This window comes from Hevea brasiliensis, chromosome 17 (genome assembly GCF_030052815.1).
Source record: "Hevea brasiliensis isolate MT/VB/25A 57/8 chromosome 17, ASM3005281v1, whole genome shotgun sequence".
In the NCBI taxonomy this organism is placed as follows: Eukaryota; Viridiplantae; Streptophyta; class Magnoliopsida; order Malpighiales; family Euphorbiaceae; genus Hevea; species Hevea brasiliensis.
In genome coordinates this window covers 12,013,890-12,016,870 of record NC_079509.1, presented here as the reverse complement: position 1 = coordinate 12,016,870, position 2,981 = coordinate 12,013,890, and the positions used below count along the sequence as shown (strand labels likewise).

General features: G+C 39.4%; 1 protein-coding gene across 1 annotated transcript; it reads left to right on the top strand.

Annotated features, from left to right (window-relative positions):
* Positions 1-819: 819 nt before the first annotated feature.
* LOC110643901 (UDP-glycosyltransferase 89B2) lies at positions 820-2,476 on the top strand. The gene has a single exon (XM_021796434.2). The coding sequence runs from the start codon at positions 835-837 to the stop codon at positions 2,290-2,292; it is 1,458 nt and encodes a 485-aa protein (XP_021652126.2). The 5' UTR covers positions 820-834; the 3' UTR covers positions 2,293-2,476.
* Positions 2,477-2,981: the final 505 nt, after the last annotated feature.

The window sequence follows — 2,981 nt, the reverse complement described above, 5'->3', positions numbered from 1 at the left end:
ACAGTGAATGCGGCACGAATTTTTCTTGCTTATAAAATTCTATCACTTGCCAAAAGCAACTTTTGTTCATTATTGCTTCTATATATTTAATTTAAGTAATTAAAATATATAAGATTTGAATTAACTTTAACAGTAATTTAAAAGGCTAATTTAAATTTTTAATCAGTTATATAATTTTATATTGTATTTTCAAAATTTAATTGTTCATTCAAAATTAAGACGTTGTTGGATTAGTGTTCAATAAAATAATTTTTATATTAGTATTTAAAAATTAAGAAAATAATTAATTAATATTATTATTTTTATATTTAATAACTAATTTAATAATTATTTTTATTAAATATTTTTATTTTAATTTATCATATAAATAATTAATTATCTTAATAATTATTAAAATAATTAATAATTATTAAAACCGCTTAATATTACAGAATAGCCTAAAACTTCTTATCACAAATTCTATTTTTATTACTCGTGGAACCTTTATTTCTTTTAAAATGCAATCACCCTTCTCACTATATTTTTTTTTTAAATTACATTTATTACAGTCTTGACAAATATCTTGATTAAAAAAAAAAACGTGTGATCATGTGCTTGGTTTGGACCAAATGTCGACTGCTGCCATGCAACACGCGATATTGCATCTGGTTCACAGCACCTCCTTTTTCGTGAAAAAGCATCCAAATTGCACAGCCAAAAGAAAATAAATAAGGTTACCAAAAAAAATCAACAAATAAATAAATATTGCCGTGACAAGCGTCAGGCGTGACGTTAGCTAGTAAAATTGTCCACTTGCCCAACTCAACTATAAACACTTCTCCATCTCCTGTGCAAATGAAGAATCTATCGATTGCCATTCCAGCCATGTCCACCTCCACTACCTGCATGGGGGTGCACATCTTGGTCTACCCTTATGTGAGTTCTGGCCATATTATCCCCCTCCTGGACCTCACGCATTGCTTGCTCGACCGCGGCCTCGTAATCACCGTTGTGGTCACCGCCAGCAACCTGCCTTTGCTTGACCCGCTCCGTTCCTCCCACCCCTCCTCCCAACTCCAGTCCCTGGTCTTACCTGACCCAGGAAATGCCCCTCCTTCAAAAAGCCGCCTCCTCGCTAACATGCGCTCCTTGCGTGAAGTCCACTATCCTCTGCTCCTGAATTGGTTCCAATTACACAGCTCGCCTCCCGTTGCTATTATATCCGATTTCTTTCTCGGCTGGACCAGCGAATTCGCTTCCCAGGTCGGCGTGCCACGCATCGTTTTCTCGCCGTCGGGGGCCCTTGCTTTCTCCGTTGCCACTTTTGTTTGGCGTGACCAGCCACAAAACGATCATCCGGAAAACCTGAATCTTTCAGTGTCATTTCCTAAGATTCCGAATTCCCCGACTTTCCCCTGGTGGCAGATCTCTCACATTTACAGGATGCCCAAGGACTCCGATTGGGAATTTTATAGAAACTGTTATTTGGCTAATTTGGCGAGTTGGGGAATCATATTCAACTCGTTCGCTGAGTTAGAACGTGTTTACCTGGATCACATGAAAAGGGAGTTCCAAAATGATCGTGTGTGGGCCGTAGGCCCTGTTTTACCGCCGGACGATGATTTAACGGGAACAGCTAACCGTGGTGGGTCCAGCTCCGTGCCATGTCATGATGTGCTGACATGGCTTGATTCCTGTAAAGACCATTCAGTCGTGTATGTTTGCTTTGGAAGCCGAACAGCTCTGACGTGTAAGCAAATGGATGAGCTGGCAGCTGCCCTAGAAAAAAGCGGAGTCCATTTTATATGGTGCGTTAGGCAACCAGTGGAGCAACGGAGAACGTCGAGCGATTACGGTGACTTGCCAGACGGATTTGAAGATCGTGTGGCTGACAGAGGTTTCATTATAAAAGGATGGGCCCCGCAGGTAGCTATACTAAGGCACCGTGCAGTTGGCGCGTTCTTGACTCATTGCGGATGGAACTCGGTGCTTGAAGGTATCGCGACAGGCGCGGTGATGCTAACTTGGCCGATGAGCGCGGACCAGTTTACAAACGCTCAGCTTCTAGTTGATCAGTTGCGGGTAGGTATTCGATTTGGTGAGGGGACTGCGAATATACCTGAGTCAACTGAGTTGGCTCGGATATTGGCAGAATCCGTGGCTGAAACTCGACCGGAAAGATTGATAGCCAAAAAACTGCAAGAGGAAGCGTTGAGTGCCGTCAGAGGAGGGAGCTCAGATACCGATTTGGATGGCTTGGTTAGAAGGCTAAACCAGCTCAAACTTGAAACGGATGGTGATGCGATCAAGTGACATGGAGGGGAGACGGAGATGGGACAGAGTCACAGGATTGCTCGATTGGGCACAAAGTGGGAGACCGGAAACAGGGGACGATATTGGGGGTTTGATTGGTCAGGTGTTTGATGTTCGTCTTTCTCTTTTGGGTGTTTGAATCGTCTTTAATAGAGAAAATTACTACTAATTTGGATTTCATCAATCAGGACTTCAGAATTCATGTAAAAGATGAAAAAAAAAAAAAAAGAATTCATACAATAGATGAATAACAAAATTAGGAAATACTCATTTTTTGCTTAATTCTAAACATTCAATAGTTATTTTAAATATTAATAAATTACTATTAATAGCCAAAAAATATGCTCTTTTCATTGATGAGGTTAAGCATTTTCTTTAGTTCTTTAAATCATTATATTACGTAAAAAATATATAAAACCCATATGCTTGGTCTCAACTTTGGATTTTTTTTTTTTTTTTTTTTCCTTTTGGGGCTGGATTTATCTTGAATCAACGGAGAATAAATTCATGTGGCTAAAGAATTGCAAAAACCACCGTAACAGGCTGGCATCGCATAGCCCAGCGGCCAAAAGGCCCAAGACACTCTTGTAACTACTTGGAAGTATTGTCTAAAAATAAAAAAGAAAAAAAAAACATTAATTGAGACTGTTTTTACCTTTATTTTGTTTATAGTCAATAAGTCGCTATAG